This window comes from Watersipora subatra, chromosome 10, assembly GCF_963576615.1.
Source record: "Watersipora subatra chromosome 10, tzWatSuba1.1, whole genome shotgun sequence".
Classification (NCBI taxonomy): Eukaryota; Metazoa; Bryozoa; class Gymnolaemata; order Cheilostomatida; family Watersiporidae; genus Watersipora; species Watersipora subatra.
The window spans coordinates 50,171,578-50,188,263 of NC_088717.1; the positions used below are offsets into that span (position 1 = coordinate 50,171,578).

A 16,686-nucleotide genomic window follows, 5' to 3' on the forward strand; every position below is an offset into this window, starting at 1 on the left:
GAGGATTACAAAGATAATCCAAACTGGAGACTTCACATAGAATATATGGGTCAGTGGGTAATGTGACTATTTTTAATTTTTTTACTTTGGGTGCTGTTCCTGTACAAATTGAATATCTTGTACAGGAACAGCACTCAAGGTATAATTTGTACCTTGAATGGTGCTCTTGCAAAAATTTAATAAAAAATACACTTAGCGTATATATATACAGAGTTTATAAATCATTAATATACTTCGGAACTAAGCTTGCATCCAGGTGAGTGGTTTCACCTAAATTAATAAAATATATATAATCAAGCCTGATAAGATTTCACATTGAATATTAAAAGAAACAGAGTTTTATGTAAACAGGTAAACACCACGAATAGCAAATGGAGCTGTCAAATACGCAGTGTGATATCACCCACTCTTGTTTTAAAATGGTCCTGTCTCAATGTTAGGTTAATTAACTAGTAGCTTAATTTCTGAGAAAATCAATGTTTCTTGTTGTTAGTCTCATAGTTAGTCATATCACTTGAAGGAACTCGAATGTGATGTCATAACATGATAGCTCAGGTACTTCTATCTTTATTCAAAAATATTTTATTTACATTTATACCCTTGTTTAAAAAATCATGCATGGTCAAAATGAATCATAGAACCATACAAGAATTTATCACCTTGGTAGCAACTAGAGCACCTGCCTTTATTGCTCATGTTCGAAACATCAAACCATAAATAAGCTAAAAGTTATTCTGTCACTTACAAATCTGCAGCCAAGTATTTTGTTTATTTTACACTGCAACTACTTGCAATATTTATTTGCATAATAAGTCAAAAGTATGTATGATGATCATATCTTGTATTTTCAGTAGTATAAATATTTGCAAAAATGACATGCTGGTTTAAAAAAAATATCATTTGACCAAACGAATTTCTCCTTTCAATAAAATGGAAGAACTAATCTTTGAAACCATGCATATGCATAGTTGATAGATTTATAGACAATTTTAGTTGATTTCTTGTTTCTGCTCTGATTAAAAATGACAAATAGCTAATAATAAATCAACAAAATGTTATAAGAAGTTGCGTATTACTTGAACAAGAGGTGACAACTTCTCAATAGTTTCTCGTCACTGCAAAAGCATTGCAGCTTATTTCAAGAACTGCATAATTGGTAGAACTAAGTGGAAATTATTTAAAGTTATATCAACAAGATCATCATTGGTTTGTTAAATATGTAAAATGGGATGTAAAAATATTTTATTTTTTATATGTTAGACATCTGCATACAAGTTTAAACTGTGAAGAACATTTCAAAGAGTGATAAAACTTAGTCAAATTCAAATTTACGAATATCTTAATTTTTCAAGTTTTTCTCTAGAAATCATATTTTAAAATAAAACTTGAACAAAGGTTAATCTAGGTCAACAATTTTTCAAAAGTTCAGTAAAATAAGTCACTAAGACTAGATCCTTCAAACGGGGTTATCCTATCCAACCCTCAACCCAGTTTTATAATGTGCATAGCATAGCATGGTGCATAACATGAGAATTACAAGAAAATGGATAAAAAGCCATGTCCAGCCTCAGAAAGACAGTTGACAAGGTAAAGCTGCCCTTTTGTAAACCTTCCTCACTTGACTGATATATCAAAACATTCAGGCATGAATAAGGAAGTTGTTAGATTTGCAGACATCAAAAGTCCAAATTGTTGTTGTACCTGTCTGGATGAAGATACAAACCTTTACGCAATGTTGGCTGAAAAATAGGGTTAATATCAATAAAACTATCTTACATGCATTTTATTCAGGAAAGATCACATGGTATATTTGTGTATCAAATGTCTTTTTTAAATGTCAAATTCTATAGTCAATAGTGGCTACACTTATAATAATACAGAAAGAAATATGAGCGAGGAGAGACGATTTTGCATTGACAAACAACGAAACATCACATACTGTGATGCTATTCATAGCACCGAGAGAGGAAAATTCCAAGATTATTTTGATAAAAAGACAATAACAGGGAGAATTTAATGAGCAGTAAGCTTAATATAACAAGCTGTAAGCTTGGAAGATGTAAGCATATCAACATGTGGAGTTATCTTCTCCACTTGATTTAGATAAAATGCAATTTTATCAAATAAATACTTCCGTAAATATGTAGAGCTGATTGTAACATAATATACATATTTATGTACAAGAATAGTTATTAAACAATATTAATCTTGGGGGACAAGAAGGTCCAATGGGAACCAGCTTTTTATACCAGTGCCAGGCAGCTGTACCTGCATCATGTCTTTACGGATCGTCACGCACTCTACAATATCTCCTTTTCCTACTAGCAGGTCATTGTCAAAGTCATCATTTAATATATATTGCTTCAGAGAGTTGCCATTTATCTAAAAAAATCAAAGATACTAGTAAACTTCTCCTAATTATACATATTATTAAAGCTATTTATTTAACAAAATAAAAAACTAGTTGGGTTTTATGGCTGTGATATATATTGACTTGGAATTGCTTGTCTCTAATCTCTAATTACAAACAAAAACATTCAAACAAGGATTTATATTCTCTTGATTTGGCAAATGATCTAGGGCGAGCTGCATGGCCATGAATAGTTTTAATGGTGTGATTTATAGATTTACTTTTTAATCTGAAACTTTACAACCAAAATTGATTAAAAGTTTTTATGTGAACCCTATTTACTAAAGATTAATTGTAATCTCACATTTGACCTTTTTACCAGCAAATTAAAAAACACATATATAGTTATCTTGCAATTATTTTAAAGTTGTGCCAAGCAAAGGCTGCTCAAATGATGGTTCATATAAAGAATGCATACTTGTCACCGTAGCCCTTGACTAAGATATTTCAACGCTGTGCAGATAGAGGACCGCCATTTATAACCAGCATCACAGTTTTAACTGTCAAACTGTTAAAATTAAAATGTCCAAAGTGTAAAACTTATCAGCAGACTACCTTGTAAGTAATTATTTTATTTTTCCGTATATTTTTGTATCGAAAATAAACATCTTTCATTCAGGTATTTAATCTCATTGGTTTATTTCAAAGACAGCTTTTCATACTTTTGATGGATTTGTTATCGATGTTCAGAAGTTGTGTACTCTCTATCTATTTTAAATTCATTGCTTCAATTATACCTGAGAGTTGATTGGTTCTTCAATGTAATTTGTTTCATCAATAAAGTTTAGTATACAAAATAAGCAGAACCGACCAAAACATTTCTTTAGATCTTTTTCTCAGCAGTATTTCTATTGGATGTATGGGCAACTTTTGATTGGCATTCATAATCATCAACGAAATGATATTTTTTATTACAAGCTAAAAAAAGACGGAAAAATAAATTATGTACGAAGAAGTTAATAAAAAAGCAAGTGTATAGTTATTTGATGCTGTTTGCTTTTCCAAGTTTTTGGAAGTTTAACAGCAAAGAGCAAACTTTTGAAGATTTACTTCCTGATAATTTTTGGCAGCAATATTTTAATTTTAAAAGCAGCAGCACTTTAAAATTTTATAGCATTCTGATGAGATTTACTTCTAGTAACAAAGCAGTCTGATAACTACTCACCTCTCTGTCACACTTTACACTTAACCAATCAAACTTTGCTAGGAAGTCACCAAGCACCAAACTTGCAAAGAATAGGAAGAGAAATTCTAGCATGAAACCCTTATTTTAAAGACTATAGCAGTCATCTAGCAGTAAATATAGAGAGTCAAGGTCAGACAGCAATGAGAGAGACATCGTGTACTTTGTATATATCAATTATCAATGGTCTAAGTGTTTTCTTTAAGGTTAACTTTATAATTTAAGCTAGTCTAATTTTGGTTTTCAACGTCAGGAAACTAAAAATATGCCACTATGAAAGTTTAAAAACTGCCTTGACGTCCACCAAGTGCGGGTCAGTGTAAAGTTCGCACTGCGATATTTGGAGGTTCCTATATACTTACATAGTGAGAGTTTTTCTTAAAACCTTGAAATTAACAAACAGGTTGAGTATGTGTGCAGGTTTACGCCAAAAACCATTCAATTCAGATGGTGTTATGCTTGTGAATAAAAGCTAGCAATAACTCGAGCCCAAATACCTTGCAGAAATAAAATATGACTTTTGATACAAAGAATTAGAAATTCACTCTCTAATAAACATGTTTAGTAGTTCTTTGGGCTAATCTTTTAATTTTATGGCGCTTTTAAGAGATATGGCTCTTGCAGAGAAAATAAAGATGGTTATTGACAATGTGCAACAAACTAGGTCAACAAGATGTCAAGTAAACGCTGAGCGTAATGCTGAGGGCCTGATAAATGTGGGCCGTGTTTTAGCTGAAATCATATTACATATTTAGCTGCTACGGTATAATTTTATTATTTCAAGAATGAGTTTTGGGCCATTTCATCTAGCACAATGAAGTTGAACGCAAAAGGGGACACTCAGATATATAGACACTGCATTCCAAAATACCTCGTGTTTTGCACCGCTAGAGTTGTGAGCTTGAGAGAAGTTTTCAGTTAGATCTAAGTCATCTAAGTCCAGTATGTTAAGGTCAGGTGCCTCCCCGAGTCTAATATCCTCATCCTCATCCATGAATGTGCTGCAATGTACATCAACACAAACTGTATGTAGTTAGTCTTTTAAAAGCAAATAAAAACCCTTTCAACAGCAAGCAAGCTGTTACGACCTGTTTTTGTGTGTTGAGTAACATGTTTGATGAGTTGCTGGACTGGCAGTAGTATGGATTTAACATTTTATCGTCAGTTAGCGGTTTTTGCTTTGTACTACATAAAAACTTTCCTATATCGGAAAATGTTAAATGGGGGCAAGTTCTCAAATTCGATTTGAGGGATGCGAATATTGTGGTTAGCCTTAAAAATATCGCTTTTTCTCTTTTGCTGCACTTGAGAGAGAAAACTTTGCATTAGGTTATCGCTATCATATATACCAAAGCCTTGTTAGTCTAGTTCACCATGAAAGATCATCAGATGTCTCAATAAAGCACAGATAATTATTTGCGACGCAATTATTTGGGCGATCGATTGGTGCAGAGGTAAGAGTGCCGGTCTATAGATCCAAATGTAAAGAGTTGGAGTATTGTCAAAGCTTATCTGCTATCGTAACATTGGATCCTTTCCACAGGTAGACTTATGAACAGATAAACACCACTCTTCTTATAGTAAACATATTTTTTATTTTCCTTTATTTTAGAGATATAAAAGCATTTTTCATCATTTTTTTCTTGCAAAATAAACCTTGCTGTCTATAAAAAAACTGACGCACATCGACAGAGATGGTGTGCATTCCCTTTTAACTTCTTGTAAAATCACTAACTATTGTGCAATCAAGGACCAAAAACCAAGTGAGAGTAATAAAAAAGAAGATAATTTGTCGATACAGACCATTAATACTACAGTTATGGTACATTCATTAAATTGAAAGTCTAGTATTTTTTTTCTATTTGAAGGGCTAAAGGAGTGAGTTCAAGACAATCTTGAAACGGATAAGGCTATTTACAAGTACATTTCTATTTCACTTTTAATACAGCACAAACTCCTTATGGTGTAAACATTCCCAAAGCCGATTGTTTTTGTTGTAAAAGCGGTTACGGCAATTGGTTTTGTTGTTTGTGTTAATAAAAAGTAAGTACTCCATGATACCAAACCTTATGTCTAATTAGTTAAAATAACTGGTGATATTACACATATTAAAATTCTATAATTTAAAGAACTGCCTTATAAATTTCAGAAGTAAACTTTTCAAAATTTACCGTGGTTTGGTAATTGTCACATTTGGAACAATGTTGGGACTAGATTTCCGCCGAGGTGACAAATCTTCCTTTGCAGTCTCACAGTTGTGTAAAGCGAAGTGCAGGTTTTCATACCAAGAGGCTTGGTCAGATGGTTCGCACTCGATTAGGTAAGACTCATTGCCACACCTAAACACAAACTTGTGAGACGTCTCAGACAGGCCCTGCTCTAGAGATGAGTCTGCAAGCTAACATAAAAACAGCGGTGTAAGTAATGGTAACCTACAAGACCATAAAGGTAAGCCTGAACAGGTGAACTTCAACGTAGATGTGTTTTGTTGTATTCTACAGCAACTCAATGTGTTATTGAAACATGACTTTTGAGCAGATTCACTATATTTGTTTTTAAATATTGTTAGTAATCCTCATGTTTTGAAAGCCACTATTTTTCTCCAGGGAGTTATCATGACAATTAGCATAGTTTTGGAGTATATTTATAATAGGTGATTTGAAGGTGAAACATCTTTTGTCAATTCATCAGATACACAGCAATACAATTCATCAGTTTGTGTCAGCAATTTAAAATTCTCGGTCTGTTTAGTTTTGGTTTTCTCTAATTTTGGTCAATAGAATTTGTTGTAGAGCAGCCAAATTTGAATTAAAGATCAACAGCTTAACATAAATATTTGCCTTTTAAAAAAGTTATTAGCAATCCAAATTGTATGTAAGGAAAAATGGTTATGCAATAATACTAATCAATCTAATGAATGCAATGCATATAATGTATGTATTGCATGTAATGCATGTCGTTTAAAATCAGTCTTGGCTTTTTGTTGGTCAATTTATTACGGTAAATCAACTTAAACAAGTATGCCTCAGATTATAGGTTCGACTTTGAAAGTGTTTTCAAAATTACCACTATACATATGTCTCAGATTTGAAAAGATTTGATGAATTGATTTATACACCGAATTAATAAATTGTTAATGATTTCATGGTCCTTTGGAAAGCCGTTTTACCACGCTGACTAAGCATAGCTTTTTCCAAACTCAGTAATGTGTTTATATGGTTGTTAAAAAAATTGACTAGATCATTTGCAAAACTCAGATCTCAGCTATAACTTCTGTGTTTCAAAAAACAGAATCCAAAATACTAACTACTGATTGGCTGCCTGAAACAATTAAGATACATGTACTTTTGCCAGTGTTTCTCTTAGAAATCTGGCAGTTTTTAAGCTTTTTTTCATGAACAATTTTTTCAGACTTTTTGAAAAAAAATAATTCCTTACCATGCTTGAAAATCAGAAAAATCATTAATACAGTTTTGGTATAAGTTGAGTATTTTGGTTGCTAAAAGAAGTTGTCAGCTGGTGCCACGCCTGTGTTTACGTATCAGCAAGGTCACTCCTAAATTATTACTACTACTATCGTTATTAACATTAATATTGCTATGACTATTACTGTTGTTACTACTATTACTATCACACTAATATTATTTAAATTAATGTTTGTCACACTAAACATTGCTCAGGGACAGGCTACACGTACACTAGAAACAGGCTTCCCAGCTATCCTCTCTCAGGCCCTCACTCCTTGGAAAACAAAAAGATATATCGCCCCCCCACCCACTTCTTCCACAACGATAAAGACTATTATTTGTTTATAAAAGTGTTATAAGAACCTATTCGCATAACGCCGCATTCTTTTAACATTAAAGAGAAAAAAATAAATATGGACCAACTTATAACGAATAACTTTATTAACTGTGGCAGAAAAGATTCAACACTTCATACTCCTGCTCTGTTCACAGTGCGCTTGATCAGGGCAAACAAAACCCTGACACCAGAGAGTGAATGCTGCCTGCACACACTCTGACACCAGAGAGTGAATGCTGCCTGCACACACTCTGACACCAGAGAGTGAATGCTGCCTGCACACACTCTGACACCAGAGAGTGAATGCTGCCTGCACACACTCTGACACCAGATAGTGAATGCTGCCTGCACATACTCTGACACCTGAGAGTGAATGCTGCCTGCACACACTCTGACACCAGAGAGTGAATGCTGTCTGCACACACTCTGACACCAGAGAGTGAATGCTGCCTGCACATACTCTTACAATTAGATCATCACTGCACCCTAATCAGGTGCTTACCTATTTGTTTTTGTCGACAAACCTCCAACCACCCTCCCCTCCCCCGCCCTTCCTTCCTCCCCCCTGACTAACGAGAGCAAGCTCAAGGCAATTTGTTTATATTGAAACAATAAAGCCTGGAAACAATAAAAAACAGACTTATTCAGAATATATGAAAGTGATATGTAACTGAAAGGTTGTTCTAAGAAAAGGCAACTTATAAAAAACAATTCACTTTATGATCTTTGAGTGTTTTTTCGGCCTTTCGCTGGTATTATCTGATCAAAATTTGGTTCCTTGTGGGTTAGTGAAACACGTACATTACTCTTAGAGTTTATGACTTAAAATATTTGTATTTGATACATAGAAAATATAAAAATCCAACTTCACATAGGAGAGCTTATCATGACAATGAATACATTCTCTTTGTTTTCTCAATTGATTTGTGTACCTTCACAATCAACAGTTTGCAACCCATACTGGTGCACGTAGCCTCAGTTAAGAATCGCTAATGTAACGGAAGTGCTATCGTGCTATACTAAAACAATGAAAAAATCAAAATGAAAAAATCAAAACGAAAAAATAAACCTCATGCTCCCAAGGTCGAACACAACCTATTGACAGAGTCTCATGTCTCCTGGTTGGGTTCCTGGTAAGGTCCCCTGGTAGGACTGGTTGGGTTCCTGGTACGGTCCCCTGGTAGGACTCCTGGTAAAGTCCCTGGTAAGACCCGCTTAATAGAGCTCCTTATTAAGGACGTCTTGATAGGACCTTATGATAAAGCCCTTGGTAGAGACCCCTGGTAGGAACCCTTAGTAAGGCTTCTAAGAGACTCCCTAGTAGGATCCCTTAGTAGGGTACTATTATAAAGAAGCACTGAGCTAGACCAACTCATAGATGTCAGGATAATCTCTTGCTTATGATTTAAATTATACTTCAAATATATTCATTCATTGAATATACATTAAGCCAAAGAAATGTTTCAGCTAGTCAAAAACAATAGCTTGCACACCCACCTTGATGGCATGCAGGTAGCTATAGGGCCTGAGTCTATCGTTATCTTCATGGATTCTGCAGAAAAGTAAGCATTTCTCATAGAGAAAGGCGTGCCTTGGTTTGAGCTTGCTCTTGAAGTCTGATGGCTTGGTGTGTTGACTTTTCTTATCGTGCGCAACAAGCACTCTACCTTGATGCAGCAGGCTGCCGTGAGAGAGCAGGTCGACCTAAAACATTCAAATAGTTATTTTTTAAGTTTATTAAACTATATGAATAATTTTATGTACTGATTTATCTAAAAATTATGTATCAAGCAAAATTTTGAAAACCTTAAGCTAAATTAAAATACAACTTTTTATACATTTTTGTCAGTTATAAAAATATATGGAAGTTTAGCCTAGATTCTCATCAAAGCTCAAAAGAATTAGGGACAAGCGAGTTTAAGAATATGGCTAAAATTAAGCTTCAGTTTCTATAAAACCTAAAAAAGTGGCTTTATATATTATAAGAATAGCTTCTAAGGTTCAAATAAGGTTTTTTAAGGCAGAGCAAAGCGGCCAATCAGGAAGCATCAAACAAAGTAGCACCCAGAGTCTACCAATGGCGTGTTTTGTTAGCAAAGGCTTATTATATCTATTGCAGCACACATAATGTTATACCTCTGTAAGATACGCCATGAATTCCTGCAATTTATGGAGAAACATACATGATTACAGTCCTTAAGATACAAGCAACATGATTACAGTCCTTGAGATACAAGCAACATGATTACAGTCCTTGAGATACAAGCAACATGATTACAGTCCTTGAGATACACGCAACATGATTACAGTCCCTGAGATACAAGCAACATGATTACAGTCCTTGAGATACAAGCAACATGATTACAGTCCTTGAGATACAAGCAACATGATTACAGTCCTTGAGATACACGCAACATGATTACAGTCCCTGAGATACAAGCAATATGATTACAGTCCTTGAGATACAAGCAAGATGATTACAGTCCTTGAGATACAAGCAACATGATTACAGTCCCTGAGATACAAACAACATGATTACAGTCCTTGAGATACAAGCAACATGATTAGAGTCCTTGAGATACAAGCAAGTCAATTAGAATACTCACAAGCACATGAAAGGGGTATACCTAAGAGTTCATATCTGACTAACAAGGTATTTCAGTAGTTGAACTTACATGGTAGCCATCAATGGTGACTTGATGGAGCAGGTTACCAGCGGTGTTGATTGTATCCGCTAGTAGACTTAGCACCAAGGAAATGTCTCTTTGCACTTCTAGGTCGTCTTTCAGGTTGTTATGCATTCCCTAAACACAAAACACATGATGGTTGCTTCCTGGAAAACAGATTATTTTTTAAGCTTGTTTGTCAAAATTAAACTCTCTTACATACTTGTAGGAATGTTTGGTATTGCACAATGCGTCTCGCAGGCAGCAGTAGCAGAGAACTAAGGGTTGCCTCGTGTCCTTGCTGTCTCACTTTCTCTGCCAAAAACTCATCATCAGCCAGCTGTCTCAAGAGCACTTCTGCTCTGGACCTGCTTGTGCAGAAATCTTTGTATTTGGACAGCATCTGAACCTAGTAAATACAAATACTAAAAGCATAAAATATAAAAGAATTTAAAAAAGTAGCTCCCAAAAGTTTATCTTTATGATAATATTCTGTTTAGAAATTACATCAAGTCTTGCAGTAGTTTGATGCTGAAATCTCTAGGTGCTCTGTGAAAACATCATTGAATAATTTTTGTTTTTCAACCCATCAACAGGGAGTAGCAGGGTGTGTCTCTTCACCATTTCCTAAAGCATATACTTTATATTTCTTAAAATCTTTGCTCAAACAAAATACCAACAAGTCATGGCGATTATGAAGTAAAAACATTGAAGGCTTCACTGGTGTTTGTCTCCTATCGTAGAGCTCTTCGAGCAAAGTACCATCAACTTAAAGGAATTCACCTTTATTTGTTCAACTCAGCTGCACATTAAATCATAATGATGACACAAAAGTGATTGGAAGTTATGCATACTTGTGCATAGATTACAACCACTAAAGTAATTGGAAGTTATGCATCCTTGTGCATAGATTACAACCACTAAAGTAATTGGAAGTTATGCATACTTGTGCATAGATTACAACCACTAAAGTAATTGGAAGTTATGCATCCTTGTGCATAGATTACAACCACTAAAGTAATTGGAAGTTATGCATCCTTGTGCATAGATTACAACCACTAAAGTAATTGGAAGTTATGCATACTTGTGCATAGATTACAACCACTAAAGTAATTGGAAGTTATGCATCCTTGTGCATAGATTACAACCACTAAAGTAATTGGAAGTTATGCATACTTGTGCATAGATTACAACCACTAAAGTTTAGTAAGCTAACCGTTATTGTAATAACAGAGTTGAAACAAATTCAAGCAGATATCACCAGACTATATTAGACTAGTACTAGTACTTGTACTCAGGCAGTACTGGATGTAATAATTATCTTCACAATGATTCAGAAAGGTGGTTGATTGGTGCAGGTGTTAGAGGGTTGTTTTACCAAGGTGGTTGGGACAAGTTCCAATCCTGTAAGATGCAACCTTCTTTCTCAATATCCAATTGTGGCTATGGATAGACGATCGGATATGGTTTTTAATAAAAGACTCGACCAAATCATGTACGAAGAAGTTTATGGTTATTAAAGCTATTTTTATTATTATTATGGTTATATAAATTTATATAGGGTTTCACAAGTAATAAAATAATAATTTCACAAGTAATAAAATATGATTAAAAATAAACATGATTATTTTTGTTAGTCAAATTGTTAGTCAAAATTAAAGTCTAAACTTTAAACTTAATAATCCTTTAAATAATCTTTTAATCTCACCTGGTTTTTAAAAATGGCAGCAACCAATGAAGGACTGTCTTTGCTGTCACACAGCTCTGGCAAAAATATTTTACTGTTGAATTGGTAAATCTCCTCAAGGTTAGAAAAAATGAGAGATTGATTGGCATATAGTTCAGTCGGTACGGATTCCCCGGCTTCTACGATGGGCTGCATGTAGAACTGTAAAGAATTGAAGTATAGTAATAACTGATTTAAACTCACCCTCAACGATTATCTCAAGTATGTATATTTATAGTCTATGCTTACTTCACGCTGTTTATATGAGAGGTTTCTATACAATAAAACTATTTATAATAACTCTATTAAAAGAGTGTCAAAAATTCAAATCAAGTCTCAGTCCAGCAGCCTTATAATGTCAAAAATGTCTACCATATTAATGATAAATCTGGCAGCACCTGCACAAGGCAGTATTGGAGAATTTCAGAGTACTATTAGAAATATAAGTTATATATTATAGTAAACAAATGCATGGTTATACTTAGTAATCTATACATACAGTATGTGTGTAAGCAATGTAAGTATGTATACAAGTAAGTATGTAAGCTAGTACGTCAGGAGTTGAAGCTGACTAGATTTTTGTTGCATGGCTCACCTCAACAATATGCCTCAAATCATTGACGTATTTCTTTTCAGATGTCACCAGACTCTCGATGAGCAAGCTAAAGCAAACAAAATTATGCAATGTTTAGTAAAAATCATTAGTTTATCATTATTGTCATGTTATAGAATAAAGAAATAAGAAACTGTTAAAACTTTGTACATTAGTTTTTTTTCAATGCGCATCATGATGATAAATGTTGTGAAGTTGTCTTCTTTATATCAACAAGGAAGGACAACGCCTATAAATCACACATAAACTGCATAAAAAGCAGTTGGTGATATCGTGTGGCAAAGTGATAATGAGAGGTTGTTATTACATCTTGCAAGTAAGTTATCTCACAGTAGTAAACATTCCAATTATTCACACTGGATTTTTAGCACTCTGACTAGCAAAATCATGATGATGGACACATAACAGCTAATGTTTGATAGCAGTCAATTTTAGAAAACTCTGGTTTTGATTCCGCAAGTTTAATGCACTTCTGTAAGAGCTTGTTTTATTTTAGCAGTCACAATTGATTGCGATCTTTCAATGAATTTTTGTTAAACGGATGCATTGCTTTTCTATTATACCCACACCATTATTCAGTCTTTATTGACATGTATTCTTGGGTTATTTTTTTAGATGAGCAGGTAAAAGTATGTGCAGAAGTATTAAATTACACCAAAATACCTGCGTGCCTGTGACAAAAGAGCTTCCTCTTCCATTGTCAGAGATTTTTCAAATACTCCTCCATTTATAACAAGGCTATTCTCTGATTTGGCATCTTCTTGGTTCATTTGTTTAGATTTCTTCCGTGAGAACATACCCTAGAATAATATTTGCTCGTTACACTAAAACTGATTGATGACCTCTTGCAACGAGTACACTCTCAGGTCATGTCCGAGAAGCGGCTAATTTGGGAGTGATTTGATTCACCGAGGAGCACCTACCGTAAGTCGTCATATGTGTTCCTTACCACTGTGTAATTTAGCTGGTTGGTGATTTGCAGCAATGGTGTAATGAAGTTTACGCACGAGAATAAATTATGTGAGCCAATGAAAAGACAGGTGTTACTATTGACGCACGCTTCCTTGTCACTTGAACTGATTCAAAACTCACCTTGATAGCTTTCATAGAGCCTCTTCGACCTTTGCTCCCGAGGGATTTATGCAGATCTCCATTTCCATCATTTGTCAGATCGTTTATTTGCTAAAAAAATTCCAAATACGTATACTTATTATTTACAGAAACAAAATGTTCTAACATACATAGTTGAGCAAAAACTTAGATTTAATTTAGGTGAACTTAAGCTTAACTTAAATCAATCTTGAATTGACTCTTAACTGCATTTGAACTCAAAATGGGCTGAATTGAACGCAAGCTTGACTTGAGCTTGACCTTACATTACTAAGGCCTGGTTTCCATACACGTCGCAAGCACCAGCGACAGCACGGCTAGGCTATCAGCAGTGAAATGTGACCCTACGCGTCGAGTATCGCGGGTAGTCGCCGGTGGTCAGCGCAAGAATTCAGCGCTGTTCAACATTTGCAAAGAGACGCAGGCAAAGCCTTCCCAAAATGCGCTGTGCATGTGAAGGTCAGCACTTTAGAGACGGCATAGCTAGCAGCCATTTTTACGCAATCACCAGCGACGCCGCTTTATGTGAACATTAGCCGCCAAGCCTAGTGCCGCAAGTGTTTTGCTGTGCGAGATTACCGCCGTAGTTTCGCATTCGTTATGAGAACCAAGCTTTAGACTCTGATAAAATATTTAAAAAATAAATTCAGATAAACCGATAAAAAAGAGTAGCTACGCAAATGCAAAATATTTACTTCTACAGAATTTTGTCGTTTCCTTCCAATGGTTTAAATAGTTTTATTTATTCATATTATGCATAGCCTGAACTCTCGTGTAAAAATTGTACTTCCGCTGATAGTAACTTACTCTCGCCATCAGGTTGAACCGATCACTTGCCTCAGAGGCTAGTTCCACACCTCCATTAGAAGTTGATGCCTTTCCTTTTGACTCACTCCCTCTGTAGCTGCTGCCTCGTGATATTGAACTGTTTGTGGGACTCACAGGTGAGAAGGACGCTGACAGACTCTAATAACCAAATACTTACATGAGCAGCAAACATTAGAAGGAACAAGGGGTGAAAAATATTTTTAATATTGAACACTACTTTAAAAGCTAAATAAATTTGAAAGGAGAGAGTCATCATATCCATTTCTATTTCATTAATAATAATTCACTAAATCAGAATTCTTCTAGTGATTTAAGCTATGGAAGTGTGGTTCAATCGTGCTAGTTCTGATACCATGGCATAGTTTTGATACCAATGGTTCAAAGTCTATGGTTAATAGATTAAAATGTGTCTGAGCCAGCCGGCCTGTGTTTAGATCAGCTCGAGGCTAGGAGGCTTGGCTGATAGATGAAGCTATTCGGCACAGAATGGAAAAGAACTGGCCTGGCACTCGGCAAAAATATGGCTGCCTTATTTCTCGACAATGTATAAAAGGGAGAACGTACAGAGGACAAGCAAAAGCACCTGCGCACCTTCTCTATATTTATTTGGTTGCGGCTTTCGTATATACAAATGTATGTATCTATCAACTTCATTGCGAATTATTCTGAGATTGGTGTGGTACAGTAATGGAGTCAATTGACTTCTCAACAACCTAATTATTTCCTTACTATCACATTTACAGTAATATGTTGGTAGTCCTGAGTGACGTGACAGACCATTATGTGTAATAAGTATGTGCGTAGTTATGCCAGGATGTTCCAAAGTGTTCCATTGGGGCAGTTGCTAGTGGACTTGGCTGCAAAACTTGGATACCCAAGTTGATTTATCATGTGAAAGATTCTTTTTCTAAACGCTCTTGGCGTGGAAACAGACGAACGGACAGATACCAGACAAACTGAGCTCTCATTATACATCGCAAAGATTGCGCGGTCCGCTAACATCAGCAAGTCCCTTGACTTTAAAGAGCTGCCACATGTTAGTCGGAAATGATACACTCATGAGGGCATTACTTGCATTTGCTAGCTATAACGAAAAAGCCAACTTTCTATGTAATTTCAGAATATTCTATAATAATTCCATACTCGTCACTATTATTATTTTACAACTGTACTCATGCCATAAACAAAGCTCATCAACATGCTGGAAACAGCTGCTCTGGCGCTGCCAGAAGGGAGTGAAAGGTACATAGTTTAACAATGAGTCACATTTCAAAGTACAAAGAGTATATATTTGTATAGTTTATTTTATTAATAGGTTCTGCAATGATGTACGTGACCTTGAACTTACCGAACCATAGCTGACCCCTGTTTTCTCTTCTGAAGAAGCAGTAGAAGAAGTTTCTGAGTTCAAACTTCCTTGTCCGTCGCTTTTAGCCAGTCTTGAAGATATTCGTCTGGATTTTTCTTGCTGCTATATGGAAGTGCAGCAGTTAGTAAAATTGCTATATAAAGGTACAACAATTTTTTTTTAAATGAGATAGGTTTAAGATAGTTTTACTGATAATAAATATTCAAACAGAGCTTTTAATTTTCAAATTTATATAGCTCAATTCATCATCCGTTAATACAAATAACCACTTACTCACAGCCAAACTTGATAAAGTATATTAAAAACGTAGAGAACTGTTAAGTATAATTAGTGCAACATATGTAGGAGATCTGTTGATTGCGTTTTACCTTGACAGAGATTTTCATAGCAAAGTTTACCTTTGCTCAAAGTTTACCTTTGCTCAGCTGATACCCAAGCATAGCATTCTGGAGATGGTTTGGGACAAGAGCAAGTAGAGCCAACACAGCAAAAGCAAGCAAGACCAAAGCAAGGAAGTTAAATTGTAAACAAAATGGGGAGATTTAGCAACATTTTCTTAAATATAAAACATGCCAGTATGTCAGGCTTGAAATGTGTTGAAAGATAAGATAACTTTTATTATAGTCAGTCATCTAACCTGAGACATTTCATTTGATTCTAAAAATACTGCATCTGGAGAAGTTTCTCCTTCGCCGCTAGCTGCTGGAGCTTTTTCTCTGCCAAAGAAGGCAAAGGAAGATTTTCTTCGTTTCATCACCTGTGATACAGTCATTATTGCATGCATAGGTAGGAGCTAGTTATAACAACATAAAATAGCATCCTATAACAAAAGTTTATGCAAATGTTCCCATTTTTATAGTTTTATTATAAGTTTTAAGTTGGCAGTTTGTATCTTGGCTCTTAGACGTTTGGAATCAGACTATCTGTTACATTTACCTAAACTCAAGAAGAAACAGCAAAGCGCGCTACAATCTTTG

At 35.0% G+C, this 16,686-nt stretch overlaps 1 protein-coding gene across 6 annotated transcripts in view; it reads right to left on the reverse strand.

The window, feature by feature from the left end:
- Nucleotides 1-1,777: 1,777 nt before the first annotated feature.
- The window catches only part of LOC137405792 (guanine nucleotide exchange factor DBS-like), a 47,956-nt gene continuing 33,047 nt past the window's right edge, over nt 1,778-16,686 (reverse strand). For 3 of the 6 annotated variants that reach the window (XM_068092197.1, XM_068092194.1, XM_068092195.1), the window contains 14 exons: nt 16,347-16,466; nt 15,689-15,811; nt 14,320-14,478; nt 13,495-13,584; nt 13,066-13,202; nt 12,385-12,451; nt 11,772-11,951; nt 10,287-10,472; nt 10,073-10,201; nt 9,534-9,557; nt 8,895-9,101; nt 5,765-5,991; nt 4,465-4,594; nt 1,778-2,382 (listed from right to left, as the gene is read on the reverse strand). In XM_068092197.1, the coding sequence (XP_067948298.1) occupies nt 2,203-2,382; nt 4,465-4,594; nt 5,765-5,991; nt 8,895-9,101; nt 9,534-9,557; nt 10,073-10,201; nt 10,287-10,472; nt 11,772-11,951; nt 12,385-12,451; nt 13,066-13,202; nt 13,495-13,584; nt 14,320-14,478; nt 15,689-15,811; nt 16,347-16,466 (1,959 nt within the window). In that variant the 3' untranslated portion in view covers nt 1,778-2,202. The remainder of the gene's footprint in view (nt 2,383-4,464; nt 4,595-5,764; nt 5,992-8,894; nt 9,102-9,533; nt 9,558-10,072; nt 10,202-10,286; nt 10,473-11,771; nt 11,952-12,384; nt 12,452-13,065; nt 13,203-13,494; nt 13,585-14,319; nt 14,479-15,688; nt 15,812-16,346; nt 16,467-16,686) is intronic. The other 3 variants (XM_068092196.1, XM_068092200.1, XM_068092198.1) reach the window with 3 other exon arrangements.